Below are 26,854 nucleotides of genomic sequence, written 5' to 3'. Positions count from 1 at the left end.
CCACACACGAAGTTTCTTGATAAGTAAAAAGTCAATGAATGAAGGAGGGCATCGCTGCTTGGTGGATTCCTTCTGGGCTAGGGAAACAAGCTTCAGTGAGCTCCCTTGGTGGCTGGAGCAGCCCTGGCGATTGGCTAGCAAGGCACGGAGATGGTGATGCTTGAAGTTGCTCAAGCACACGATGGCGGATGATCCCGGCTTTCTCTGAATAGTGCCTGGAAAAGTGATAGTGACCTTAGGCCCATCACCAGTAATTTAACGGTCTCAATTTGACTCCGCCACGCTCCGGTCCCTTTTGCTTCCAAGTGAGCTCCCTTAGCTGCAGGCCCCTCGTTCTAGAAAAGCCCAACAGGGATTGTCGACTCTCGTATTCTGGACAAAGCTGTCTTCCGCGGTCTGGCGGATGATCTGTTCCCGAACCGGGGAGGGGCTGCCCCATGTATCCTTGCCAAAGAAGCATGAAAAGCAGCGAAGCCTGCCGAGAATGGTCTCTGGTAGAATCTGGCTAGTCAACGTAACGTGGAAGGATGGATGAAAACTGCTGACAGCCAGAGCCACCGGACGTGAGTATTGGAAGCCCTTCACTGCATGCTACAACGTCGTAACCTGTCTTCAGACCACGTCTCAGAGCCTTGAGGTATTGATGGATGACACACCGATAGACAATCGGTCTTGTACCATGAGGAACTGAATTCCTAGGCCTGTTTTCAGCTGCCCGCGGGGGAATCACGTGTATTGGTTATTGTTTGGTTGGTGGAGAAGATTGACCGACACATCCAACCCTGGAAACCTGAACCTCCAGATCACTGAATTATTCCATCATTGAGTAATGGATTCATCCAAAGACCATGCGAGGGAATAGATCTTGATACAAGAGGAGTGTCACTGTTCTGTGGAGCCACCTACATATGGCCTCGACCAAGGCTGAAGAGCAAGTGGGTGAGGAGAGTCAGACCCCGCCAACCACGGGACCCCAAGGTGCAAAGCCATAACCTCAACGAGAGGCGTTTGATGACTGAGGTCTATCGTACTAATGTCACGTCAAGACTGCTCCACTTGCGTACGGCGGAGAATCCGATGCGATCGATCATTACCAAAATGCCATAAATGCTCGAAAAAGAGCCTATTATGTCCAGGCTACGGCCCGCGTTTGAGATGGGCCAACGGAATAGCCGTGCGAGGACATCTTAAAGGATGCAAGACGCCAAACATCGATAAACCGAGACGCTCGAGCAGTGCTACTACTAGCTCATCCAAGACGCCAACATCTCTAACGCGAACCAAATCCAATGACAGTAACACCACCCTTGCCCAGCCCGTACTAACTCTCGACTGTCTAGAAAACCTGGTCCCAGATCTTCCGGACGAGGATACAATATATCGACTACTTGAACATTATGATAAAAACATCGCAGGTCTCATGGTCTGGATTGACTCTGAGCAGAATGAATACCGCCGCTTAGTGCTGCCTTTGGCTCAACGACAACCTGTACTGCTGTTAGCAATTCTAGCAGTTTCTTCCCAACACTTGGCAGTAACTCAAAATGAGGAATCCAACTTCTCAGGGCATGCTCGCGACGCCGCAGTGTCAATGATTTCCGGACAAATTCGACAAGTGACTGGTCGTTTGGCAGCCGGCCACGATCTAGGCAGTGAAATAGATGCCGAAACTGCGGAGTGGATGCTTGCCTCAATGCTGACACTTGCTTCATATGAGATGGCCGAGTCCGAAGCAGGAGGCAACGCGGCAGACTCGCACAGGGCAGCGGCACGTACTCTGGTTAATGCCCTTGCCACAACGAATCGCCAGAACAACAGGCTATTCCAATTCCTCCGAAACCAACTCTCCATCTATGATATCCTAGCATGTACCACATCCTTCGACCCAACAAGCACACACGATATCATCCTTCCTGAAGTAAACCCTGCCACTATTATCTTCTCGGACTTCCTGTATCTTCTCCACGATGTTACAGCAACTTCCCGGCAAGATTCTGGGGCCCAATCCAGTGGAGGGCGAATGTCTTCACCCAAAGCAGCACGCTCTTTATTTGGCCTTGCACGAGGATCGACATTGATGCTAGCTGGATCACTGGGATTGCCAAACAATGAAAGGCGCCGTGATTTCATTCGCCTTGTTGATATTTACCATCATGCTGGCTTGCTTTATACCTACCGGTTACTCTTCAAGAACGTTGTGACCTCGATAGAGGTTGAAGCATCAACAAGAGCATTGCTTGAACGGTTCGATCAACTCGAAGATATTCATTCGTGCATGCAAAATCTCCCCTGGCCAGCACTTATTGCCGGCATTGAAAGTTATGGCAATGCTGATCGTATGGCATTCACCGAAAGACTGTACGAGAAAATTGCGCGAGACATGGGGTTTAAACATTATCTCGAAGTCCTACATTTCTTGCAGGTGCTCTGGTCCAGAGAGGATGCTGACTGGGTCATGCTTGCCAACCAGTATCGTCTGCAGGGGCGGGGAATAGTTGCCGTTTAAGATATACGTTGTTCGGATGGCTTGAATGACGAGTCTTGGGCTGCATCGCCGTCACCAATCCCGGGTGTTGACCAATCCTCTGAAATACAACACTACTGCTCCACCAAAGCCCAGGGGATGATGCCGCGAGACCTGCTCACGAGTGGGCCCACCTTTGAGCATCAGGCGAGAACGGCGAGGATGCGAAAGGGAAGGAAAAACCGGCCAATAGCTCTGCGAGGCGTTTATCCGCAATTGCAACCTGGCTCGCTCCCGCTGAGGGTTTGAGCGGCGGTGGTGAGTGGAGGGTTATCCTAAGAGCGAGGTCTCGGTTGCTCCTGGCCTGCACAAAAGGACCATCGCATTCGTTAGTATGGGTTTCAAGCCAATATGAAGACGTGGTGGGAGTGAAGGTGAAGCAATAATAAGCTCCATTTGTGGAGCTTTCGGCTTTTGCAAGAAGCGATTCGCACGACGAAGAACGGGCCAAGTGAGGGTCCGCACCATCTACACTATGCAGTGCCACAAGGAGTTGATACCTTTTGAGGGCAAACCTCGCAAAGCTAAGTTTCGGTTGCAAAGGCCACTCCTTAGTTGTTGGAAACGGGATGATACCGGCATGGTTCAACTTCAAGCTGCCGGCCCTGAGCACTATTATATTCAAAGGGATCTCGAGACCCTACGGGTACGCGCTCATCAGTGTATACTCCGTTCCACTTACTAAGTCGATAGGACAACCTTTATTAGTAACGACTTTATGACCAAGATAGCAACTGGAGAGTAACACCAACTTAAACGTGGTACCTCGTAAAATAGTTCAACTCAACATGGGGAAGATGACTGTCCATGCGCCAGAGGTGCTGGTTCAAAAGAGGGAAAATGGACCTACGCAAATTCCCCTCCGAAGTTCCACTAGGCTCTAAACAGGCATTCGTTCGAGAGGCCACGCTTATCCACCTCCCATACTCCATACCGTTGACTCTTAACGGCAGATCACCATGAGATTTTGAGGCCGTGTGTCGCGCACCTTCTTTTCTGGGTATCTGTGAAGAGATCTTCTGTATCCGCTTGGGGAATATGATACAGACTCGCTTCAATTCCTGATAAACACGCCCGAAGTAAAAAGTTACACGGCTGAACGAACATTGTTGAATCTCCATGTCTCCACGGACTCCACACGGACGGGACCGTTGCCGAAGTCCATAAACTTTGATTGTGGAAGAGCAGAGAGAGGGAATAATGTTGCTGAATCAATCGTCATTATCTGGCCCTTTTCTTGTCTCGCTGAACCCTGTGTTATGACCCTGATGATTTTGGATATCTGGTGATCTACACCAGGCCCATCGTCAGCTTTGAAGGAGTTATTCATCAGAACTACTGCAAAGAGGCCTCTGAGACGTCATTGATGAGCAGCTGGGATCAGCGCCTGGAGGAGTGGTGTCACAGTCCTCGCGACAACCACGGGCGCAATGGTCTTGAATCGTCATTTCCAACAACAACCAGTCTTTCATCCCCAGACGCGGCCAGAGATAACCACTAGGAATCTGGGCCTCTTCGAGGCCGATGCATTTCGCGATGTTGTGGCCGCTCGGCTGACTGGGTCCGTCCGGATACCTACGGTGACGTTTGATAGCATGGATCATGTTGGGAAAGACCCACGATGGGATATCTTCTACGGGCACTCGGACTATCTGAAGAAAACTTTCCCCCGAGTGTGAGTAGTGACGAAGGAGATGGGAGGACTGTACATACTAAGGAGCTTCATGGTAGCTACGAGGCACTCGAAGTGCAGACGGTCAACGAGCACGGTCTACTGTACACATGGCAAGGCTCGGATGATCACCTACGGCCCTTGTTACTGATGGCACATACCGATGTGAGTGCAAGGCCTTACTCTACAGTGGCACCGCTCATTTATTGCTATTCTAGGTTGTCCCAGCTGGCACTTCAACAACGGCTGAGTGGACACATCCTCCATTCGATGGTCACTACGACCGAGAGTATATCTGGGGCCGTGGCTCGGAGGATGACAAGTCCAACCTCATTGCCATGCTGACAGCCATCGATTGCCTTCTCGAATGCAACTTCAAACCAAGTAGGACCGTCGTACTCTCGGTCGGATTTGACGAAGAAGGGGGCGCTGAGCAAAGCTATGGTGCTCGATGCCTGGCCGAGCTTCTGCTAAAGAAGTATGGTAAAAATGGCATGGAGATGATTGTAAGCACATTCAATGTAACGGATCGACATGCTTACAAACTTGCTAGTTTGATGAAGGAATCGCCGGCATCGAGAACCGATTCGGGACAGACTTCGCTCTACCGGCAACGGCGGAAAAGGGCTATGTCGACGTGACGGTTTCGGTTCATGTTCCTGGTGGCCATTCGTCAACGCCTCCGGACCACACGGGCAGTGAGTACAAGAACAAGCACAAGCTTCTGTGATCCTGACTCCCATACCCAGTTGGCTATCTTGCGCAGGTAATTCGCATCATCGAAGACCAACCATTCAAGTCGAAAATCACTCGGCAAAATCCGACCCTGACTTACCTCCGGCAAGCTGCACGGCTGTCAAAATCAATGCCGGCAGAACTACGCGAAGCGATATTAGGTCCACATGCGAGTGAAAAGATTCTAGAGTATATGGATTCGTCTCGTGAAAGACGGGCGATGGTGAGGACGTCGACAGCGGTAGATGTCATTTCTGGGGGCGATAAGGGTAAGTCGTCTGGCCTGCTGGACCTGGAGACCATTTGAAATGATAGGTCTATTGGAAATTTTGTCCGTTTTATGCTGACGTTGTCTCAGTAAACTCGCTTCCGGAAAGCGTCCACGTTGTTGTCAATCATCGTATTGCAGTTCAAGATTCAGTACAAGCAGTCAAGGACCATTATCTACGCCTTCTTCAGCCTTGGGCGGATCAGCGGAGATTCAAGTTGGACGCCTTCGGCTCAGTGCTTCCACCAATGAAGCCAATGGCCAGGTCTGGAGACGACCTCGAAGGAGGTACATTAGTTCTTGCGGCCCAATATGAGCTCGACTCGTCTCCAGTGTCAGACGCCGAAGATGAGCGATTTAGCTGGCTCGTGGGAACATTGAGAGGTGTGTTTGGAGATGATGTTGTTGTGGCTCCAGAGCTTCTCACAGGTGAGCTTTTGCAAACTATACTTCCTGCGATGGGAGCAAGCGAGCCGGCTTTGTCTAACTAAGCTCCAGGAAATACTGATACACGGTACTACTGGGACCTGTCAACACAAATATACCGTATGTCGCCATGGCGGGCGAGTCACGATCCTCGAGGCACGCGGATGCACACGGTTGATGAAAGAATGCCGGTTAAGGGGCTCATGGAGATGGTGAGGTTCTATCATGAATTCATCCGAGTTCTTGATGAAAAACGATGTTGATTCAGGTGCGTCTTGCGGTCAGCAGAGGCCCCTTATAGAATGCATACTCAAGTTCTTATTGTGCGAGGCAAGAACTCTGTTGAAATATAGTGTGAAGTGTGGTCTATTGGGACTGTTAGACTAAGTTGATAAATACAACGATTTACCACCAGAACCGAGTTTTCCACCTGAGGCACTCCTGGTATCATCCATCACCCCAATAAGACCAAATATTCCCACCCGCCAAAACCCGTTCCAATATGCCTCGGTCAAGGCAAGCCGTCGATAGGCCCGACTTATCGGCTGGATAGAAAACCCTAATACAGAGACTTCCTTCGGGTCGATGCGTTTCGAGTCAAGGTTTCAGCTCGAGTTTTCTCTTTAACATATACAGCAGGGCATAAACGAGCACAAGGGGTACAACGTAGTTGCGGTCAAAGACTCCAGTGCGGTATGAAATGTGCTTGACGTGAATAGGTACTGACCCGCCTTGAATGAGGCCGATGGTGATTGTTCCAAGACGAGGCGCTGGTTCGCTTTGCGACTTTTTTCTACTGGCTGCTACTGTGAAATGGGACGGTGGGAGAGCAGGTGCGTATCACTCAAGCGCGTGTCTAAACTGTGGGATTTTTGGGCCGGGGAAGATTGGTGCCAGATGGTCAGTAGCATGTCCCCATACGTATGCCTTGGTCTGTCCAATCGGCTTATGAATGTCCACGAGCCCTATCAGGTTTTTGACAGTGCGATCGACAATGAATGTAACATCGTCAAAAAGAACGTCAACACGTCAACATCATGCTGATAGAGAGACAAAACGTCTTGACCCAGCAACTTGAACCTCTCCAACCAAGGCGAAAAGCACTTGAGTGTTGACGAAAAATGTTCTCCGCTTTGGTTTTGATATCACTGGTGCTTGTTCCAGGTCTAGTCATATCCCAGCTCTTGTTGAATTACTTCACTCCTGGGCTTGGACAAATCCCTGGTCCTGTTCTGGCACGATTTACCGACTTATGGCGTTTCGTCGACGCATGCCTAGGGCATCGTGAGCAAACGATTCTGCGACTGCACCAAAAATACGGCCCAGTCGTGCGGATAGGCCCAAACTGTGTAACAGTCGCGGATCCTGACGCCCTCGATTTGATCCTAGGACTCAAAAGCAATCTGGACAAGAGCGACCATGTCAAGCCCATGCAAAATCCAGTCGAGGGTGAAGTCCTTCCCATGCTCATCGCAGCAATTGATTCAAAAGTCCATGCCCAGCGAAAACGACCGATCGCGGGTGCCTTTTCCATGAGCACGCTCCTCGGTTACGAAAACATTGTAGACGAAAACATCAATATGCTCACTCGTCGGCTGAGAGAAGAGTATGTCGAAGGCGGAAGTCACCAAGTATGCTCCATCGACAAATGGATGCATTGGTTCTCCTTCGATCTCATCGGACAGGCCACTTTCAGCAAACGCTTTGGATTTCTCGACACCGCAAAAGACATCAACAACATGATGTTCACCCTGGACTTGCAATTTCTATATATTGGCACAGTCGGATTCATGCCATGGATCGACTACTTGCTCCTAAAGAACCCTCTGCTACTGGCTCTGACCAAGACCCCAAACCATCTAGTTTCATTCACCAATGAGCGAATCCGGAGGCGGGCCAATGGGGAAGAAAAGGGTGACTTGGAAAAGCCGGACTTTCTTTCAAGGTTCCTTGACGCACAAAAGCAACATCCAGACGTGGTCTCAGATTTGCAGGTAAAAGCCTACGCCAGTACTAATGTACTGGCGGCCTCCGACACCACCGGAGCTGCTCTGTCGACTATTCTGATGTTCGTCCTACGGCATCCAAACGTGATGAGCAAACTGCAGAAGGAACTTGATGAAAATGATTTGACTTATCCACCTCAGTATAGCGAGGCGAAAAAGCTGCCCTACCTCGACGCGGTTATCACGGAAGCACTTCGTATCCACCCCACTGTTGCGATCGAGCTGGAGCGTAAAGTTGGTGCTGGCGGCCTGGTGCTCCCTACTGGGCAGGAATTGCCACCAGGTACCATTGTGGGGGTGAATGCATGGCCCGTTCATCGCAACCAGGATGTTTTTGGCAAGGACACTGACACATTCAATCCGGATCGCTGGCTGCGACGAGCCGACGAACCTGAGGCTGAATTCACGGAGAGAATTCGAGCCATGCAAAGAAAGTTCATCGAATTCGGCTATGGGCCGCGAGCTTGTATAGGCAAGCACATTGCTTTGCTTGAATTGTATAAGCTAATCTCAACCCTGTTTGGGCTTTTTGACGTAAGTGGATTTCCCTCCATCTTCATCCCCGTAGCAGCAACTAATGCGGGCATTATAGCTTAGTTTGGCGGAACCAAATCGGCCCGTCAAGGTCCATGCTCTGCTGTCCGCCAAAATAATCGACTTGAACATTCACATTAGGGAAAGGGATCGACCTGTCCCAGTGCTATCCGTTACCTAGGACTCCGGTCTGCTGTAATCTCTCTTTTCATCAGTGGTAAATGTCGCCAATGGCCCAAACAGCTGTGTAACTAGTCCTTCCTCAGTGGGGTTAAATGATCATAGCCTTGAAGACGTGAGATTCGTCTAGCAATTAGTATTGGTGTATGTATCTGAATAGTATCCATATACCAGCGCAAATGTTTGCTTCCAGTTTATTGCTGACAGGGGTGTGACATGCGACAACGGGTCAGCGACAAGCATACAGAGTCATATTGTATCGCAGTCGTAGAGCAGTGGACTACTTCTCATTCTTGTCGCACGTGATATTTGGAGCGTGAATCCATCTCGACCCGTCAGAACTCAGTTATCTTCCGTCGCAACCAGTGTTTATCTACCATGCCACGTCGAGGCCGCGCAGTGACATATCAAACGGCATGTTGCTGAGGTAGAAGAGTCCAAGATCCCGTGTCATGCTCATTTATTGCCCGTCTGCCCTAAGCGTTGGTGCTGAGGTCAAGCATGGGTCGACTCCTTTCCTGGGCTCTGAATATGTGGTTGACGCAGCTGGGGAAAGTGGCAGTCCGGACGATGGTGGACCAGACGGCGTGCCTGGCATGAAAGGAGGTGGGACTGATGGTGCTCCTTGGCCTCCGTACGTGCCGCGCCAGAGCCACAACGAGTCTTGCACGATACTGAAGAACATTCCAGTCTTGAGACTGAGGCGTGGAGGTTGTTTACAGTCGTTGGCCAAGCCTTGGTGGATACTTCAGAGTTGCGCCAATATCTTGCTAATCCGGCCAGGCTTGTCTTGTCTTCGACACTGCATTGCCGGAAAAGGTATATGCAGATGTTGAAAGTGTGTCGTCCTTTCTCGGTGTTGAATAGTTGACCATAGCTTGAATGTATGGCTCCCGAGACAAGGTCGGCGGCTGCGAAACACACCATCAAGGATGATAACGTGAGATACTTGACGCAGTGGCCACTCTTTTCAATCGATTCGATGAGGGCAACCATATCGATTGCAGTGTCAGTCGCGCGAATCATGCCCTCTCGACGGGAAGGCGACTCTTGGTCATCGAGCAGCCAATAGCTCCGAAGCTGGAATGCGACCAAAAGGAGCCTAATTTGTGCTTAATCTGTTCGAGAAATGGTGATTGGGAGCTGCAATGAGGATGATGGTGCCTACGACACTCAAGTTCTCCGGACTGGCGCTCTATCTCCTGGAGGTCGAACTCTAGCGGTCTCAACAACGAAACTCGATTAAGGTGGAATGCCGTTCCTTCTAGCCTGTCAACATCGGCTATAGCTAAATGGACTCTGTTACAGAAGATACAGTCTGTGGGGATAGATGGTGGTTGACCCATCATAACAGCCACATTAAAGGGAAGAGACTTGGCATTAGCATGTATGCGATCATTGTGAAAGTGGGTGTCAGGAAGTGTCAGTGAGTGCAGTAATGTTCACCTTTCCATGGAGATGTAGATGCAGCACCAGACTCGGACCGCATCATGTATCTCGGCCTGGCTGAAGGAATGCATCTGTTGATAGAAATGAGGCAATATCTGTGCAACCCGACTTGCTGAGCGGCGGACTTCAGAACACCGCCTAACACGTACGTAATATCCTGACTCCATGAAGAAGCCGGTAGAGGCCAGACACATGATCGAGTCATGGCTTGCAAAGACGGTAGTACATGTGGAGAGCGGGCGATCGTAGACCAAAGGAAGGCCTTCACAGTGGGTAACAAGCACTCCAGCAAAAACAAGTCCGTTCTATCATGGCGGCAGCTGTGATAATTATTGTCCAGAACAGAAGTGGTGACACTTCATACAGATCATCCGCAGAGGGCGAAGGTCTGAGGATAGGCATGGAGGGATGACAGTGCAAGAAATACCTTGAATCGTATTTTTAGCACTCACATGGTTGGGTTGTAGACAGAATTGATTTGTGCCGCCCCATTCTTTCAGGACTGATCGCTACTAAGTCGATTGAAAGAGCACGCTGGGCATCCAACTCTTGCAGAGACGCACCTCCATCTAGGTCTTTTGAGGTTGGAAGCCCCGAATCCATCCTGGCCAAGCGATCCGAAGGATTTGTAGGTTGATGGGGACTGCCCGAAGCATGACTTGTCGCTATCCATGCAATGTTAGATGTAACATTCGGCGGATTTTCTGGTGCGCCGGCCTGATTGCTTTCATGTGAAGTTGGATCTGGCACGGCTTCATATTGAAGTTGGGCAGTCTCTCTCTGCTCTCGAACTGGTTGCCCTTCTAGATTTCTCGTTGGATGCAGTACCCTACATAGCAGTGTCGTGATAATGCATAGAGAGCATAGATAGAGATGCATGCGTTCTCTTAACAGTCTTGCCGTCGGTATTGATTATACACGGTCGGAAGAGCTCGCAACACCGTTTGCATGGCCCTTCGCCATTGTCGGAACCCTCGCAACGAAGCTGTGCACGACAAGTCGGCTGAGCCATTCGCGAGGCAAAGATGACGAACAACCCCTATGACTGAGCGCGGAGATGCGTCAGATCCCTGATGCATACCTACTTTGGATTGTCTGCATGATTGACAGGCGATTTGCCTTCGCTTTATAGCGCGACGTTGACTCGTTGTATCCCCTACGACCTTGGATGCAGATTCAACAACATCTAAAGTTGGGCCAGTGGCACCATGGGTTTTCGGACGCTTCGGGGCCAAAATTCGGGTATACATCTTGGGGTTTCTGGTCTCAAGGTCTGCTGGCATATGTCGCCATGCGGATACAAAACGAAATGAAGTGGTTGAGGGTTAGCTGTAACTGGTCTGGGCCAGCACCCAATTACGGTATTTAGTGGGCAGAGAGACAATTAGGGAACCCATCAAACTCTCCGCACACTGCCAAGCATTTCCAAAGCTGCGGTTTGGCGGCGGCGGAAAAAAGTTGGACCGAAGGCCCGAACCTGCAATTGCAGCTGCGGGCGTCCAGATGTCGAGGCTGTTTTCTCAATCCATTCACCACCGCCGCCTCCACCAATCCTCCCTGCTCTACTATCTCGCATCCCTCTAGTCCTTCTCTCGCAGTCCACTTCAACTAATTGAATATCCCAAATTCCAACGTTGGTGGCCTGATCCAGCCCTTTCATTCCTCCAACTTTTGCGACCGTCGCGGTCTTCAAAGCTGCAGAAGGCAACCGCGCGATGAACGGGGACAACTACTCCACCAGAGGTATTCATTCTTTGTTCCTCATTCAGGGCTGTTTCTTACTGATTCAAACCAGATTCTGGCCGTTCTCGCCACCATGATGTACGCGTTGCAGTTTTGTCCCGATCTATTTATTCCTTTGCTAACTTTCACAGAGTTCCAGGTACGACCGCGAAGAGCGCAGAGACCGTGGCGACCGTGGCGACCGGGGTGGCGGCGGCGGCGGCGACCGCGACAGGAATCGAGATCGCGGTGAAAGGAGACGATCCAGGTCCCCCCACCACCGTTCCTCCCGGCGCGACTATGAAGCAGACTCTTATTCCTCGAGTCGAGATTACCGAGCTCGCGAACGAGAAGACAGATATGGCGGCTCTAGACGGGATGAACGTGAATGGGACCGAGATAGGAACCCCAGGCGTCGCGATGATGACCGACCACCACGTCGCGATCGAGACCTGTTTGATGATCGGCGAGGTGGAGGTGGAGGTGGAGGTGCAAGAGGCGCTGGTGCAGGCGACCGCGACCGTGGTGGGCGAGAAGACCGTGATGAATTCGCTGCCCAGGCCCGTGGTCGCAAGAGCAGCCCTACACCCAAAAAGAGAGAGCCTACTCCAGACCTCACAGATACCGTGTCAATACTGGACCGCAAGAGGCGGCTTACACAGTGGGACATCAAGCCGCCAGGCTATGAAAATGTCACGGCGGAACAAGCAAAGATGTCAGGCATGTTCCCTCTGCCCGGTGCGCCGCGTCAACAACAGATGGACCCCAGTCGCCTACAGGCTTTCATGAATCAACCTCAGAGCGGTGTCAGCACCACCGCTCTCAAACCTTCAAACTCCCGCCAGTCCAAACGCCTTTTTGTTTTCTCCCTCCCCGCCTCCGTGACGGAGGAAAGTCTGCTCGCCTTCTTTAACCTGCAACTGAACGGTCTTAATGTCATCAAAGGCAATGACCCCTGTATTCAGGCCAATATTTCCGACGACCGCACGTTTGCCCTGGTAGAGTTCAAGCAGCCTTCTGATGCAACAGTGGCTCTGGCTTTGGACGGAATTACTATGGAAGAGCATCTTAATGAGTTGAATGGCAATGGTCATGGTAGTGCGAAAGGTCTGGAAATTCGTCGCCCAAAAGACTACATCGTCCCGTCAGCAGACGAGGATGCCTACACTGCCGGGGATATCTCGACAGAGGTCCCAGATACTGCAAACAAAGTCTCGATCACGAATCTGCCTTCATACTTGACAGATGAGCAGGTTATCGAGCTCTTGAAATCATTTGGGGAGCTGAGGGCGTTCGTTCTGGTCAGGGACAACGATGCTCAAGAATCAAGGGTAAGATCCATCTCCGCTCAGTTGTGGTCAGATCACTAATCGCTCCTAGGGCATTGCATTTTGTGAGTATCTTGAAGCTTCAACCACAGACATAGCCGTGGAAGGTTTGAACGGGATGGACTTAGCAGACCACAAGATAAAAGTACAGCGAGCCAGTATTGGTTTCACTCAAGCCTCGGGACTCGAAATGGGCGTCAATGCAATGTCCATGTTTGCCGGAACGACTTCAGATAATTTTGAGGATGGTCGTGTCATACAGTTACTGAACATGGTGACTGCCGAGGAGTTGATTGACAATGAGGATTATGAAGGTAAGACTTCCGAGCATTCCAGAGAGGCTGTCTCTCCTTGGTCGATCCTTTCTCTAATATTTTCTCAGAAATCGTCGAAGATGTGATGGAAGAATGTCAGAAATATGGCACGATCGTCGAATTGAAGATCCCTCGTCCTTCAGGTGGTAGTCGGCAATCGGCTGGCGTGGGCAAGATCTTCATCAAGTATGACACCGCCGAATCAGCCAAAAAAGCCCTCCAAGCACTCGCAGGCAGGAAATTCGCCGATCGAACTGTAGTCACCACATATTTTGATGAGGTTCGTTGCATTTATCTTTCCTCCACACTAGTGTTCCTTCCTCTTGGTCAGCTATCTGCTAACTTATGTAACTTGATAGGCCAGTTTTGATGTCAGTGCCTGGTAAATACCCTGCCTTGGAGCGACAGCATCCGATTCATTCATGTATCATCCGATTTAACGTGGAGGTATGGTTCGGCCTTGTGAATAGTTTGAAATCGACGGGGTCCGGGTTGTATTTTTGGACAAAAGATTGGGGCATGTTCCTTTCTTTCTGCTATGGACAGACGGGGTCGACCGATCGATCACCTCTACTAGGCTAGCCCCCAAAACGCTATCTTCGTCGTATTCGGGGTGAGATATCTGAGGGCATGCTTTCGGTCAGACGCAGCGATCATCGGTTCTTTCGAGCTGTGGTGGCTTGTCATCATCAGGAAAAAAAATTTACCACAGTAAGAAATTGTTGCGAGGAGGGAATAGTGTAACCATCAATCAGGCAGGAAGGAAGTGATGTCTGTCCACCAGGCTCGCTATTTAGACCGGGCATATCAAAAGTGATCACTACTCGGCACTTAGGTACTAAGTAGCAAGCAGGTGATGAACGGATGACACGCAGCTACATACTTACTGTGTAGGTTCTTCGATCAAAAATCAAACAAGCCAGCTCGAGTGGCACCTGGCTGAGACCAACAATTTTCTTTTATTACGCCCCGGACAAGCTGCCGCCGCTGCCATACCAATCTCAAGCCCCGACAACCAATCAGTCTCGGCAGAAGTGTGAAGAACTAGAAAGCTCTTTCCTTCCCCCCAATGAATACCCGAACCTATCAGCCAGTTCACGTGGTTCCAGTGGCACTAGGATTTGTGTGACAGAAAAGGACGTGACATGTCTGTCATGTATATTGGCGCCAAGGAGTCTCGTCATTTGATCTGAAATGATCGCGTTTTGTTACTTATAGGTCCTGCTTATGTATAGTTATGTGATATAAGGCTGAGATATCTATAGCAAAGGACTTTACTAGTGAAGTTAAGCATAAAATAATCTAGAAATCCTCAAGTAGTTAGCGCCATGCTAAGCCTCTAAAAAGTAACTAGTGTCATGACGTCCGTCAAATTTCCCTTGTCCGTCATTTTGTTGCCTTTTGTCTGTCATTTTACTAAATGTGACGGATAATCCCGATTCCTACTCGTAGGTATCACTACCGCGCCCGCCGCGTGAGATGGAGTCAACTCTCCCCGCCTTATTGCTGTCTGTGCCACCCACATTTAACTCGACATCAATAGAACTACGTGGTTACACCTTACTAAGTACCCCACCAACAGCGACATACCCAAGTGTTTTACTGGGGTCCATAGCCGTTTCTCTCACATCAACAGGCGCACTCGTGGAGATGTATTTCCAGTCGATGAGGACTCGGCACTGTGATATGTCCGGACTGCCATAGAATCCCAGAACCCTGTCTCTACCTCTGGCAAATGACGGACTGTTGGGCTTGATCTTCACCGAGCCCTCGGATGTCTGGTTATCTCCCTCCTGGATCTTTTTGATCTTGGCAGACAGCGAAAGGAGAGATCATATACTGTGCTCTTGAGTGACTGAGTCGGTGAAACCAGGAAGAACGTAAAAAGAAAGGTGTTTGGCCATCAACATCGAAGTTTTCATATCCAGAACATCATACAGGTCGTCGTTGAGCTGGCGCACCCTATCAATGAAACTTCTTCAAACCTTTTCTTATCTAGAACGACAAATCTGAAATGTTGCCTGTTTCTCCTTTGTACGACAGGATCCGTGCCAAACAATGCGTGACTGTCTTGGCCGGGTCGATTTTCCTTGACGACGATCTAAGGCCTAGCCGTGTCAGCTACTATGTACCTGCTGCGCTTACGCGAGAGCTTTGAGAGCGCTTTATAACTATACATTGTCGGCCTGGGGACGATCTCGCAAGCACTCGGCCGCACCTTGGATGGCGTCTTCAACGTCTCCCTACCCCGACGTCTTAACAATCATCGAGTGTATATTCCGGTAGACGCCATAGATACATGCGCTCAAGGTCAGGAAGAGTTGTTGTTGGACAGGGGTGACATTACGGCGCTCACCAGTGTCGATAGAGGCTATGCACCAGGACTCAAGAGTTGCACCAAACGCCAAGCTGTATATTGTCGCTGCAGCTACCTTGGCTTTTCGACCTCTGACGCTTAGGGAGGTGTCTTTCTTTGCACAACGACATACTTAGTACTATTTACCGGACGATTTTAACCAGCAGCTTGAGGATGTTACCGATATAGTCACTGCGTGTGCCTTGTTCTTGTCGATGCGCGATAATGTCGTATACGACGTAGTTCGATCCTGCAATTCTAGAAATCCTAGACATTGTCGAGGGTTGAAGTTACTATGCAATGTACTAAGTATATATAGTATTGGACGAGAAAAGTAAGTCGTAGGATAAGCGAGGAAAGCGAGGAAAGCGACTCATCAACGCCCAGAATCTTAGATTTAAGGATTGTAGACAGGCGCTCAGTCGTATATGTGGAGCTCCTCTTCCACCACCACCACCACCACCACTCTTATGTACTTAGTACCCCATTGTAGTCCTTACTTGGTATCATGAGCAACCCCTTTCCGTATCAGAATTTCAACCAAGAATCGATCGCTGGATCCGCAGCTGCCCGTCGCCGGTGCTTTCTAGGTGGACTGGGAAGATGTCTTGGTGATGAGGTATCACTGCTCGTAGACGCAAGGGTTGCGATAGATGATTTCATTGTCCCATTCATGATGAGCAAACGCAACAGCAAGCGAGTCATTTGATCAACAACTGTGTTCCGATCGCGTTCTCGTTTCCATACACGCCCGTTGCCAGGTGGGGTATGCATTGCGTTCCCTGTAGGTGGAGTTTCTTTTCTCGCACCGAATTGCCAGATCCGGCAGACCGCTGGGATAAGAAAGAAACCCAGGCCTGGTACAAGTTCTACCTCCTTTGCCCTTATGTTTGTGTCGCACTTCTCCCACCTGCCTTAAGATTAATGTAGACGCAGCCGAACATCAGGCCATAATACCGTGGGTGAGTGTATTGCTGCGTTCCCCTACGGCCAAATGAAATAGTTGGTGGATCGCGCTCTACCACAAAGCACTGGTTGGTCTTATTCAGGAGATTCTCCGCGTACCAAGAACCAGAGATTTGCTTTCTGTGACATTGCCATAAGTATGCCTATCGTGAAATCATGTACAAGCGACAATGGAACGGGGTCCATCGCCGTTCCTTCGTGATCTGCTCGAGCTGGAGAAGGATAATCACTCACAACATCCATCTCGCTATTAATAATCAGTCGAGTGAGAGCCGGTGTTAGAATCGATTGTATACGGCTCCACAGTAAATCAGTTTTGAACCAGCAAAAGACGACTTCTAGACCGCTGTCAATCATGACATCCATCAATAGACAGTTGAATTCAACTCGTCTATTTGTTGCCAAACTTTAAGAACAAGATCTAGCTTTCTCCAAGCTGGTTTCTGCGCAAATATAAATCGATACGATTCAAGGCTGCTTCTGATCCGATTGCGCGCTTGGACAACCTTGACTGCTGCAGTGTCGAAAGGAGATGATCAATTAGCATGTTTCATTTCGCTGGAAAGCGCAACATACAGAAAGGCTTGTATCGAGCGTGTATATGACTCGAAAGGGACGGCCATGAGGACGTCGACCACGTACATGCTCAATTCTCTGAGCCATTGATTTGGCATCCAATCAGGAATATTATCAGCATCATCTGCTGTGGGTAACGTGACCTCTTCGAACGCCGGCACTGATTCGCCGGATTTAAGCCGACTGAGATGGATATCTGGAAAGGTTCGGTAGATTTGAATGAGCCCAGTGAGCCGGTAGGCTTGCGAGACTGCCAGGAAATGAGAAATTGGTGTGGAGCTGGTGCCCGGATCAAGGATTTCGTGTTCGGCTAGTAAAGCCCAATGGATTAATGTATGCTCCAGGCGTTCACACGTTGACATAGCTTTTTGGATGTCCTCAATGTGTAGCCTTTTCCAAACACAGAGATGACCGTGCTTCTGCCTGTGAGCATGGATTGTAGCTCCGACTTCTGGTATGGCATCCATCATCTCCGTTGCGATTAGGGCCCATGGATGAGGGGCGGACTGTACTTGGAGTAGACTCTCGGATGATCTAAGTGTCCGTTCATGAATATAAGCGTCATCCGAGACAAAAGACAGGATTGTTCGCCAATACATCATCGCTTGGTCGAAGAAAATCGACCTGCGTTGATCAGATATGGTGCTCTCCTGGGATGTTGTAACGCAAGCAGTCTCAGCAAGCCTCTTTGCGCTTCGATATAGTGGCAGGCCGAGATCCGAATCAGCATGCCAGTTGGCTGAATGGCCTAGAATGATTGAACACAAAAATGCAATCGTGAAGCTCTTTTCCAGGCGCATTTCTCGCTTGATTTCTTCGATCGCTCGATTCCGTGGGAAAACACCCTGGCTAGCGAGCCGGGGGAAGGCGCGTGATAAGCATGCAGCTGCCATGCTTTGCAAAGTCATGGCCATCATCAATGATCATGTCCAAAGCTGTAACACAGCAGTTCTAAAGGAGTTCATCTTGCCGTCAAAGCAAGAGTAAAGTGATGCAACAGAGGTGAAGCAGTATTCAACAAGAATGGTACTGTGATCCACAAGAGAACGAGTTGGTACGGATGATGCCGTGACCACGTCTTGTGCGGGAGAGCCTGCACCCTGGCTGCCTGTAGCAGAAGCGAGGGTGGCGAGATCGAAAAGCCCAGGGACTTGATCGGGGTAGAGTTGATCATGTTGAGTACGATCTGGAATAGTGAGCTTCTCGGCCACAAGATACTCGTCGATCTCTTCTCGGCGGGCGGAATGTGATGTCGGTGTTAAGAAGGGAATATTGTAGCCGTCCAAGCCCACGTCCAGGACATTTGGACAGATGGGATTGTAGTCGAAGCTGGGGGCTATTGGGTCCGAGGTTGAAAGTCGAAATTTGACCTGTACTGGTTCAAGGCACAAGTTTCTGCCACCATTGGTCCTGGTCCCCAATAAGATACAGGCTTGAATGGTTGCGAAGTACATGGCAGAGAGGCGGTGGAGGGTAAGGGGGACTCTGCAGCAGAACAGCGAAATCCAACAACTTCCTTTATCACCTAATGCCTATGAGACCAGCGCAGACCACGGTCATAACCAGGACATATCTTGTTGGATCGCAGGCATCTCCAATAAGCCAGCTTGGTCTCGTCGCTTTAACTAGTTCACTTGGTCAGTAAGGGCTGCGGAATCGTCCTTTCGGGAGTATGCTTTTTTGTGCTTACAGGCCCGGCCTGCACATCCATTGTAAGACTTCTTGCCCGTTGTCATTTCGTAAACACCTTCTTAAATATTATCAGGGCTGAATTCTCTGGACGATACATGAAACGAGGGATACGCCCCAGCAGGTGTTAATGTTCCGGGATAAGTCGATCGTCGCCATCTATGTAGATTGTAGACGTGATACTTCGGGTCTCGGTATCTCTTGGCGCCAAGTATCTTCCTCGTCCCTGGCAAAACTTCAGTCTCCAACTCAGTCGCATTCTACTGCTACCGTTCTATACTACTCCATCCAGTATGATCAGAGGCGAGGTGAATCGTTATAAAGCCGGCGCGGGTCGGGGTGGGTCGCACGTGAGTTGTGAGCAACTCCCCAAACGCTTCAGCCGCCAAGCCCCCGCCCTCCAGGCTTCACGACGCGTTTCAGTGAGCAGTCAATATCATATGGTTCAACTCCACACGCTTAGTTGACCATTTTTCGGAGTTGGAGGCGACAAGTCTTCTTTCCTGTTTGAAAGAATGGAGAGGTCATCTAAGCGGCAAAAGATCACACATGGCGGGAGAAGCGATGCTGCCGCCAGCAACTCAGCAGACCCTGTTTCCATCCGGAGGAATCGAGCTGCCTTTTTGCATTCGATATCTAGGTCGATATCCCCTCCTGAAGTGCTGCGTTCAGGTCCACATACTCCTCTTATCAACGTCCCAGAGGGAGAATCAATTGTTGCTAAACCCGACCATGAGAACAACATGGGGCCGAAGCCACCTTCGCAGCCTCTTCATTCACATGGTGACCTGAGCAATGAGGTATCTAAAGTCAAATCGACGGGGTCATCTCAAATATCGAAAGCCATGCCAAAAGTTGTGCCCTCACCTTTCAGCTTGACGTCAATTCGAGACCTGTCTGCATCTCAAAACAAAGATACTGTGTCTCTCCACGACATCATCGGCAATCCCCTGATCAAGGAGGCATGGATATTCAACTTTTGCTTCGATATCGATTGGATGATGAACTACTTTGACGTTGACGTCCGAGATCTGGTGAAAGTCAAGGTTGTGCATGGATCTTGGAGGAAGGAAGATGGAAACAGAATTGGGATCGAAGACGCGTGCCGTCGATGGCCGAACGTTGAAGCGATCGCAGCCTACCTTCCAGATCAATTTGGTACTCATCACAGCAAGATGTTTGTTCTATTCACACATGACGATCTAGCACAAGTAGTGATCCACACCGCCAACATGTTGAACAAAGATTGGTCAAACATGACGCAAGCAATCTGGCAATCGCCTCTGCTTCCCAAGCTACATGAGAACTCTGACTGCGCCATTGGACGATATGGATCAGGTTCACGTTTCAAGTATGACTTCATGGTGTATTTGAATGCGTACGGCTCGAAGACGAAAGCCCTTCGAGGACAGTTGGACCAATATGACTTCAGCGCAGTCAGGGGCGCCTTGGTGTCATCAGTCCCCTCTCGAATGAAGGATCCCTCTCAAACGAGTCTGATTGGAGGTGACGAGAAGCTTTGGGGCTACCCAGGCCTCTGCAGGGTTCTGAGGGCCATCAAACCATCGCCAACACCCACATTCACGAAACCAACACCCCATCCCCACCTTGTCTGCCAGGTCTCCTCGATTGCCACCCTACCGATGACCTGGATCAGCCGATTCTTCACGGCGATTTTCAACCAAGACAACAAAACACCCTCTGGATCCTTGGACCACGTCTCGATCATCTACCCAACACCCTCGAACGTCGCCTTGTCACTAGACGGCTACGCATCCGGCGGTCCCATCCACACCAAAGCGCAGAGCGCAGCACACCTGAAGCAGATCAGCTCACTACGAAACACCCTTTCTCAGTGGACCGAAGGGCCATCAACGGGCCATCGAGCCGAGAGGCACGAAGCAGCACCGCACATCAAGACGTACGTGCAATACCGCGAGCGACCCACGGCGCAAAATCCAGCTCCTGACATCGACTGGGCATTGCTGACGAGCGCCAATCTCTCCACACAGGCATGGGGCGCATACCGCGAGAAGGAGAAAGAGGTGGTCGTGCAGAGCTTCGAGATCGGCGTCCTCGTCTGGCCTGAACTGTTCAGCGACGACTTCGACGACCTCATGCCCACTGCCCCAGACCACATCGACGACAAATCCACGAACGCCACGACACCAGGCCAACGGTCCTCCAGGGCCATCATCCACATGGTCCCGGTCTTTGGCCAAAACACCCCGTCACCATCATCATCGTCACCACCGCTCGCCGAAAGTCACACACCTGACAAGGCACCCAACGCGAATACCACCATCGTCGGTCTGCGCATCCCCTACGACCTCCCATTGACGCGCTACGGACCGACAGAGCTGCCCTGGTCGCCGCAAGCCAGCTACGAGACACGCGACAGGCATGGCCGGAGGTGGCCTCGCGATTTCTCCTGACAGGCACCCCGATTCGCGCTCATGGGTTCTGACTGGGTTTTTAATCGTCTGGAGGGGGGCCCGCAAGTACCGGTACTTTCTGCTCCTTAGGAGCAGCACTGGCAAACAGGCAGCTTGGGTGAGGCTCGGGCTGCATTTCTGCATTTGTGGCACTTGTATCGTATGGTCTATCCCTCGGGGACTTTGCTGTTTTCACGAATAGCCAGCATGGATAGGTGGAGGGACAAATAGAAATAGGGGCGCTTTGCCAGGACGGCAGGAGGCAAGGAATAACTTACTCATCACCTACTACTGTACTAACTAGTTCATGGAGGTGAGGGTCGGCCAGAAGCGTGCTATCGAGTTAGTCATCACTTAGAATATTGATGATATCAATGAGTCGGTCTACGTATTAGTCGCAAGTCTATCAAACAGAACGTAGAAAGATGGTGGTTGTCATGCTTGTTCGCTATATATGCCGTGACTATAGTTTCAGTTCAATAAATGTAAAGGATATCTTGCTAATGAAGCAGTGCGTATCCGACTTGCGAAGAATCCATATATGCAGATCGACAATAGCTTCTACTCTCATTCCAGCACCCAGGTTTGCATGGTATATGAGTGAAATCTCTGGTCTGTGGGCAAAGGAATCTTAGCACGGCTCATCTAGCTTGCTCCAACAGCCTCCGGCTTCTTGTTCGCATCGTAGCCGTATGCTCCCTTGAGCTTCTCGACGAGAGCAACATAGCGTGTCTCCGCATCGGCAGCAGAGGTGCCGGCATCGACTTCCTTTTGCCATGCCTTGTATTTGGCTTTGCCCTGAACACCAAGAGGGTCAGTGCCAGGCGTCGTAATTGTAGAAGGGAGAAGGAGGTGTTCTGGGATTGATAGTCAAGACGAACCTTCAAGTCGAACATGCCTGGGGCAGTGGCCTTGGAGATGTCCTCGCCATTGGCGACCTTGAAAAGGGAGTAAAGCTAGTTGATGGAACACATGTGATTAGCCAAATGGACTCATTGTATCAAGCCCTGTACGAGATTGAACGATATCTAACTTGCGGGGCGGCTTGACTCAAGATGTCTCTCGTACAGAGATCCAGCCTCGTGCTTTCACCCTCTTGTGTCTCGTCCACCACAACTTCTAGTGAAGCGCATGTCCACGACAAAGGAACGGGATTCATTCGGGGCGTATAATAGACTGATCCCACTCACCTCCAGTAGCTCTTCATTAGAGGGCTTGGCAAGTAGCTTCTTGCTGTCATCTGCAGCCTTTGTGAACGCGGCGGAGGGCATGTTGTTGGAGTGGGGGCGGTGGTGGGATTAGAGGGGCGATTTAGTAGGGAACTGGTCGGCAGACCTGGGGGATAAGATCTGTCAGCTTGTGGTCAAAGGATATTTCCTGGCCCAACTGCTGATTGCCTTCGCAGGGGTGAAGTCGGGAGTGTCGTGGCAGTCCTCTTGTTCACGATCCAAGTCTCGGTCGAGTCATGCATCATATGCTGAACTGAACCCAAGTGACATGGTCGTTCGAGATGTGAGGGACTGGAGATTGCGAGTATGGCACTCACCTTTCAGATAGACAGATCAATTTCCCGGTGTTCTTGAGTTATGGAGTGTCAAGTTCAGGATCAAGGTCGAAATAAGTGGGAAAGAGTTGGGAAGCGTCAACAAACGTGATGCAGTAGTGAGTGCCTGCCCCAATGGCGGGATGGTTTCAACGGGAAGCAGCGACTGATGTCAGACTTTTGGCGGGGCAAGTTTTGGGGTCACTGTTCCCACCATCAATTGAGAGACAGCAGGTACCCATACTTACAAGTTACCTAGGGATGGTACCTACCTGTAGATATCTAATTGACACCAGCGATCTTGACTTCACATTCAAGAATTGAAACGGCGTAGAGGAGACAGACATCTAATCTGGTCACTGAGTAAAGAGGTAATCTTTGATTGTTTTATACTCGTTCTACAGAACCGCGTATGTGGTAGGTGATAGCAATATGCCTACCAACGTGCCATTCCGATGCCGCTCAAATATAAATGCGTTGCTGGATGCGGGTTATCTGTGGGGAGGCTTCTTCCAAAGCCGCTCCTAACGTATGGGCACGGCCGCTTGAGTTCCCTCGCGGCGAGATATTAAAAAAATCGAAAAAAACCTGCCTAAAACGCCTTCGCTGACGGGGCTAAATTGTGTTGGACTTGAACGCGCCCAAAGAAAAATCATTCACCAGTCGACTGCCCAACCGTTCTTTTCCAAGAACTCTGATGCTGCATTCTTCAGGGCGACGTTGGGGATCAATTGATCCGCCCGCAATGGAAGGCGAGTCAAAGGGTCACAGCCTGCCGCCTTGATGTGTTTCAGCAAGCCAACACGCTCGAAGGATACTCCTGTAGAGGTGATGACCGGATCGTGCATGATTTCGAACGTGATGGGATCGATGAGCCAGTCCGGAACTACCTAGATAATGGACTCGTCAACATCTTCTTACCTTCTGCCGAAGGGGAGGAACTCACCCTCTCTGCTGTTTCTGGAACTGTAGGGTCCTCAAAGCCCTTGCGTATATTCGCCCTCCGCTCCTCCGCCTCCTTTTCAAGTCCCTCTCTCTCCTCATTTTTACCCGTCTCTCCAAGCGCTCCGCTATGAAACCTCTCTTCAACAGCATCTAGGTCCCGTCGAAGCTGCTGATCTAAAAGGTCCTCCACCAGCGCCAGCGTCTCATTCATCTCCCGTAACCGCGCCGTCTCTCTGCTCTGCCAAGCGGCTTGCTTTGCTCTCAATATGAACTGGCTGATCAACTCTGCACTAGAGTCTTGGGTCTCTAAACACATCGAGTATGCGTATTTCGCCTGCACCAGCGCCTCCGCGGTGTGCCGTTGTGGAAGGAGTGATTGGGCCAAGTAGTAATGCGACTTCATTGCCGCGGCTTTGTTCTTCGTGCCATATAATTCGATGGCTTTCCGGGCGTCCGATTCGGCGCCTGGCCAGTCTTGTAGCTTTAGGCGGGTGAGCGATCGGTTGGAAAATACTTTGGGGTCTGAGCGAGAGTGTTCGGCGATTCTGTACCTCCGGTTAGTATATCGAATATTCCAGGAACAGAGAAAATGACCAAACATACGCCTGCGAATACAACTGCTCAGCCTCCTTGTACTTGCCCGCCTTGAAATGCTCGTTTCCGAGATCTCGTAAAGACATGGCCAAGTTGCGGAAAGGTCGTTGCTACCTTTCACAACCAAATCAATGGAAGTTGAGAGAATCAAGGAGCGACCCAGGGATTAGAAAAGGAATGACGAAAGGTGGGACTGAAGACGGGGATGGCAATTGAAAAAGTGACAACCGAATTTCGTTTGAGGAGCATTGTCGGCAAAAGAGCAGTGGGATTGTCAGGCAAAGCAACGTAAGCGAAAGGAGGGAGCCGCAATACAAGTTGCAAGGCGGGTTTCCTGTTAAGTCAGCCTTGGAAGGCGATGGATGCGTTTGGATGCGTTTTGAGAACAAATGAATAAACATGCTAAGTAATAAAGCGGAGGATCGGTAACTGGAGCACTCCATGCGACACTGCACAACAATACCGAGCGGAGTTATCCCGGGCCGGTCAGAAGGTACAAGAGTCCAGAGTCCAGAGGCCAGTGCCAGACAGTCTTCCGTAGCTCGTGCCCCGTGCCCCGTACAGGTTAGCTACTCGTAGACAGCTTGAACTACACCAACGTACTCCATACCCCGCCGTGCCATTGCATGCCTGCATAATAGGACACGCAATTGGCTTGGCCTCGAAAGAACAGGAGTTAGTGCCAAGGTCCGAATGACAGAATGAACCAGAGAGCAGTATCACACAGGAGAAATTTGAATAGTTGATGCGCAATGAATGATTGGGTATTTTCTCATGCTTTCTAAGCTAAGCAAGCCCACTACGGCTAAGATCATAAGAGGCCTGCTGGGGATATCATGCTATCCACTTCCATGTTCGAATGAAGAATTACCATACTCTGCGAATCTTTCCCTGACGACGACCATCCAAACGCCAAACACTATACAGTCGCTGGAATATAAGTTTCATGCTCATATCAACATATCCGACATTTACGCAGCACCAGCAGTGGCCACGTTCTGGAGAACCTTGGTAGGCTGATAGCCAGCTCGCACGATGCGCTCTCCAGAACTGTCCCTGGGAACCTCACCTTTGGCCTCCGCTTGTGATCGCTTCCAGATCTCCACTTCGCATCCACCACGGATGACACCCACTCTCATGGTCGACAAGAGATTGTGGGCGGCGTTGCTGTGCATGTAGACACCGCCATTGAACATGGCAGTCGCGTCCTTGCCCAGCGCGGAGTTGATCATGGCCTTGCCGCCTGGATGATCCTTGATGAAGTCGGTCACATCATGAACAATGCCGGCAACCGCAACGAGGCCACGTCCGTTCTTGGCTTGATCAACGTAGTCATCCCATTCCATGACAGGAAGTTGATCGAGAGGAACGCCCCAATCCAATCTGGATCTCTTTTGATCGAGCTTCTTCTGGAGTTGCTGGAGACGACCCTTCTCAATTTCGTTGCTGCGAAATTGCTTCAGATCATAAGCTAAACCGAGTTGTTTCCAGGTCCAGATTGACCATTTGGTAGGGTCATATTGGTGCCACTCGATGGCATTTCGGTAGTCTGAGGGAAATTCGTGGTGGAAGTTGTGATATCCCTCTCCAAGAGTGACAAAAGCGGTGATCACATGGTCACGAGGTGAATTGCGGTCATCAAATGGCTGATCACCGAGCCAATGGGCCAGAGAATTGACACAGAAAGTGGCTTGTTGGACGAAGAAGATTCGGAGGATGCCCGCATAGATGAAACCACCCATCCAGTCACCCCACCCAAGGCCAGCAACAAGAGTGGGCATGATGAGTCCCATGAAAAGAACGACCTTGAGATAATGCTTGTGTTGCCAGATCACAACGGGATCTTCGTTGAGGTCGGAGATATCGGTTCGGCCAATTCTCTTTGGATTTTGCTTCATGACCATCCAGCCAATGTGCGAGTAGAGCAGACCCTTTCGAACAGAGTAGGGATCCTTGTCGGTATCGGTGTAACGATGGTGAGCTCGGTGGTCTCGTGACCACCATCGAATTGAGCCTTCAACTGCACCACCACCAACTGCGGCCAAGAAGATTCGCAGAGGAAGAGTTGCGGAGTAGGAGGTATGTGCCCAAAGTCTGTGATATCCGGCGGTAATTCCCAAACCAGTGGCAAAGTAATATGCAATGGCCCAGACGGCGGTCTTAAGGTGTAACGGAGTCCAGAAGGCTTGGATACAGCCGTAGATAGGGATGCCAACAATCAAGGTGACATTGAGCCAGTTGACATGCTTATACCAGTTCGACTTGGTCATAGGGGTTTCTGTGATGTGGACTTTCTTGGAGTCATATTTCGAGTTTCGGTTTGGCTCGGACGATTTGGCCATTGGAGAGGGCTGGGAGGAGAGGTACTCTGGCTTGACAGCCAGGTGACCAGCAGTGGGTTGAGAGGAAGGCATGTTGAAGATAAAATTATCAACTGCAGCCCACAAGGAGAGAATGGTAACAGAGTAGGGGATGGAGACCAAGAAAGAATGTAAAAGCGACCTGAGATCAGGTATATATGAAGGGGCCAAGCTTGGTCACGGTTTGAGATATGTTGAGTTGGGCTGTGGGGAAGGCAGCAAGGGCCGTGAT

The 26,854-nt window shown here is 50.3% G+C and overlaps 10 protein-coding genes across 10 annotated transcripts; 5 read left to right on the top strand and 5 right to left on the bottom strand.

The window, feature by feature from the left end:
• Positions 1–1,033: 1,033 nt before the first annotated feature.
• A1O9_04783 (uncharacterized protein) lies at positions 1,034–2,506 on the top strand (the record flags this gene model as incomplete). Its single annotated transcript, XM_013407071.1, has 1 exon — positions 1,034–2,506. The coding sequence occupies one exon, from the start codon at positions 1,034–1,036 to the stop codon at positions 2,504–2,506; it is 1,473 nt and encodes a 490-aa protein (XP_013262525.1).
• Positions 2,507–3,954: 1,448 nt separating this feature from the next.
• Positions 3,955–5,888, top strand: A1O9_04782 (uncharacterized protein; the record flags this gene model as incomplete). Its single annotated transcript, XM_013407070.1, has 7 exons — positions 3,955–4,199; positions 4,256–4,361; positions 4,415–4,702; positions 4,750–4,894; positions 4,946–5,200; positions 5,290–5,628; positions 5,698–5,888. 7 exons carry the CDS (start codon positions 3,955–3,957, stop codon positions 5,886–5,888), a joined length of 1,569 nt encoding a protein of 522 aa, XP_013262524.1.
• An 858-nt stretch (positions 5,889–6,746) lies between these two features.
• Positions 6,747–8,228, top strand: A1O9_04781 (uncharacterized protein; the record flags this gene model as incomplete). Its single annotated transcript, XM_013407069.1, has 1 exon — positions 6,747–8,228. One exon carries the CDS (start codon positions 6,747–6,749, stop codon positions 8,226–8,228), a length of 1,482 nt encoding a protein of 493 aa, XP_013262523.1.
• Positions 8,229–11,610: 3,382 nt separating this feature from the next.
• On the top strand, positions 11,611–13,528 carry A1O9_04780 (uncharacterized protein; the record flags this gene model as incomplete). Its single annotated transcript, XM_013407068.1, has 4 exons — positions 11,611–11,615; positions 11,677–12,847; positions 12,897–13,158; positions 13,227–13,528. The coding sequence occupies 4 exons, from the start codon at positions 11,611–11,613 to the stop codon at positions 13,526–13,528; spliced, it is 1,740 nt and encodes a 579-aa protein (XP_013262522.1).
• Positions 13,529–17,016: 3,488 nt separating this feature from the next.
• A1O9_04779 (uncharacterized protein) lies at positions 17,017–17,970 on the bottom strand (the record flags this gene model as incomplete). Its single annotated transcript, XM_013407067.1, has 1 exon — positions 17,017–17,970. The coding sequence occupies one exon, from the start codon at positions 17,968–17,970 to the stop codon at positions 17,017–17,019; it is 954 nt and encodes a 317-aa protein (XP_013262521.1).
• A 9-nt stretch (positions 17,971–17,979) lies between these two features.
• A1O9_04778 (uncharacterized protein) lies at positions 17,980–18,510 on the bottom strand (the record flags this gene model as incomplete). The annotated part of the gene is made up of 1 exon (XM_013407066.1): positions 17,980–18,510. One exon carries the CDS (start codon positions 18,508–18,510, stop codon positions 17,980–17,982), a length of 531 nt encoding a protein of 176 aa, XP_013262520.1.
• Positions 18,511–19,260: 750 nt separating this feature from the next.
• Positions 19,261–21,180, top strand: A1O9_04777 (uncharacterized protein; the record flags this gene model as incomplete). The annotated part of the gene is made up of 1 exon (XM_013407065.1): positions 19,261–21,180. One exon carries the CDS (start codon positions 19,261–19,263, stop codon positions 21,178–21,180), a length of 1,920 nt encoding a protein of 639 aa, XP_013262519.1.
• Positions 21,181–21,825: 645 nt separating this feature from the next.
• Positions 21,826–22,451, bottom strand: A1O9_04776 (diazepam-binding inhibitor (GABA receptor modulator, acyl-CoA-binding protein); the record flags this gene model as incomplete). The annotated part of the gene is made up of 3 exons (XM_013407064.1): positions 21,826–21,978; positions 22,062–22,136; positions 22,371–22,451. The coding sequence occupies 3 exons, from the start codon at positions 22,449–22,451 to the stop codon at positions 21,826–21,828; spliced, it is 309 nt and encodes a 102-aa protein (XP_013262518.1).
• Positions 22,452–23,379: 928 nt separating this feature from the next.
• Positions 23,380–24,348, bottom strand: A1O9_04775 (uncharacterized protein; the record flags this gene model as incomplete). Its single annotated transcript, XM_013407063.1, has 3 exons — positions 23,380–23,613; positions 23,670–24,213; positions 24,272–24,348. The coding sequence occupies 3 exons, from the start codon at positions 24,346–24,348 to the stop codon at positions 23,380–23,382; spliced, it is 855 nt and encodes a 284-aa protein (XP_013262517.1).
• An 885-nt stretch (positions 24,349–25,233) lies between these two features.
• On the bottom strand, positions 25,234–26,676 carry A1O9_04774 (acyl-CoA desaturase; the record flags this gene model as incomplete). The annotated part of the gene is made up of 1 exon (XM_013407062.1): positions 25,234–26,676. One exon carries the CDS (start codon positions 26,674–26,676, stop codon positions 25,234–25,236), a length of 1,443 nt encoding a protein of 480 aa, XP_013262516.1.
• Positions 26,677–26,854: the final 178 nt, after the last annotated feature.

This window comes from Exophiala aquamarina (assembly GCF_000709125.1).
Source record: "Exophiala aquamarina CBS 119918 chromosome Unknown aczIA-supercont1.3, whole genome shotgun sequence".
Classification (NCBI taxonomy): Eukaryota; Fungi; Ascomycota; class Eurotiomycetes; order Chaetothyriales; family Herpotrichiellaceae; genus Exophiala; species Exophiala aquamarina.
This window is presented reverse-complemented; position numbering and strand designations above follow the sequence as displayed.